Raw genomic sequence first — 1,304 nt, 5'->3', positions numbered from 1 at the left:
CAGGGCATGGCCTACCTGCACTCCCTGCACTACATCCACCGGGACCTGGCGGCGCGCAACGTGCTGCTGGAGAGCGAGCGCCGCGTCAAGATCGGCGACTTCGGCTTGGCCAAGGCGCTGCCCGAGGGCCGCGACTATTACCGCGTGCGCGACGACGGCGACAGCCCCGTCTTCTGGTGCGCCCCGCCACCGCGTGTCCCCCCCCAGGGTGCCCTGCTGGGTCTCCATTGGGTCCTTGTTGGTTCCTCGTTGGGTCCCCATTGGGTCTCCATTGGGTCCTCGTTGGTTCTTCATTGGGTCCTTGTTGGGTCCTCGTTGAGTCCTTGTTGGGTCTTTGTTGGGTCCTTGTTGCATCCTCGTTGGGTCCTTGTTGGGTCCTCGCTGGGACTCCATTGGGTCCTCGTTGGTTCCTCGTTGTGTCCTCATTGGGACTCCATTGGGTCCTCGTTGCGTCCTTGTTGAGTCCTTGTTGGGTCCTCGTTGTGTCCTCGTTGAGTCCTTGTTGGGTCCTTGTTGGGTCCTCATTGGGTCTCCATTGGGTCCTCGTTGGGTCTCCACTGGGTCTCCACTGGGTCTCCATTGGGTCCTTGTTGGGTCCCCGTTGGGTCTCCATTGGGTCCTTGTTGGGTCCCTGTTGGGACTCCATTGAGTCCCTGTTGGGTCCTTGTTGGGTCCCCATTGAGTCCTTGTTGGGTCTCCATTGGGTCCCCATTGGGTCCTTGTTGGGTCCTCGTTGGGTCCTTTTTGGGTCCCCTTTGGGTCCTCGTTGGGTCCCCATTGGGTCTCCATTGGGTCCTCACTGGGTCTCCATTGGGTCCTCGCTGGGTTTCCATTGGGTCCTTGCTGGGTCTCCATTGGGTCCTTGCTGGGTCTCCATTGGGTCCTTGTTGGGTCCCCATTGGGTCCTCGTTGGGTCTCCACTGGGTCTCCACTGGGTCTCCATTGGGTCCTCATTGGGTCCTTGTTGGGTCTCCACTGGGTCCCCATTGGGTCCTTGTTGGGTCCTCATTGGGTCCCCATTGGGTCCTCGTTGGTTCCTCATTGGGTCCTCACTGGGTCTCCATTGGGTCCTCGTTGGGTCCTCATTGGGTCCTCGTTGCGTCCTCATTGGGTCCTCGTTGCGTCCTCGTTGGGTCCTTGTTGGGTCCTCATTGGGTCCCCATTGGGTCCTCGTTGGGTCCCCACTGGGTCCCCATTGGGTCTCCATTGGCTCCTCCTTGCGTCCTCGTTGAGTCCTCGTTGCGTCCTCGTTGAGTCCTCGTTGGGTCCTTGTTGGGTCCTCATTGGGTCCTCGTTGCGTCCTC

General features: G+C 60.3%; 1 protein-coding gene across 1 annotated transcript in view; it reads left to right on the top strand.

Moving 5' to 3' along the window:
- Nucleotides 1–176, top strand: part of TYK2 (tyrosine kinase 2) — a gene marked incomplete at its 3' end in the record, with an annotated part of 30,487 nt that extends 30,311 nt beyond the window's left edge. Inside the window, 1 exon segment of the mRNA XM_021383435.1 lies at nt 4–176. Within this exon segment, the coding sequence (XP_021239110.1) occupies nt 4–176 (173 nt within the window).
- Nucleotides 177–1,304: the final 1,128 nt, after the last annotated feature.

Source organism: Numida meleagris, unplaced genomic scaffold, assembly GCF_002078875.1.
Source record: "Numida meleagris isolate 19003 breed g44 Domestic line unplaced genomic scaffold, NumMel1.0 unplaced_Scaffold400, whole genome shotgun sequence".
Taxonomy (NCBI): domain Eukaryota; kingdom Metazoa; phylum Chordata; class Aves; order Galliformes; family Numididae; genus Numida; species Numida meleagris.
Note: the sequence above shows the minus strand (reverse complement) of the source record. Positions and strands in the feature narration are given on the sequence as shown.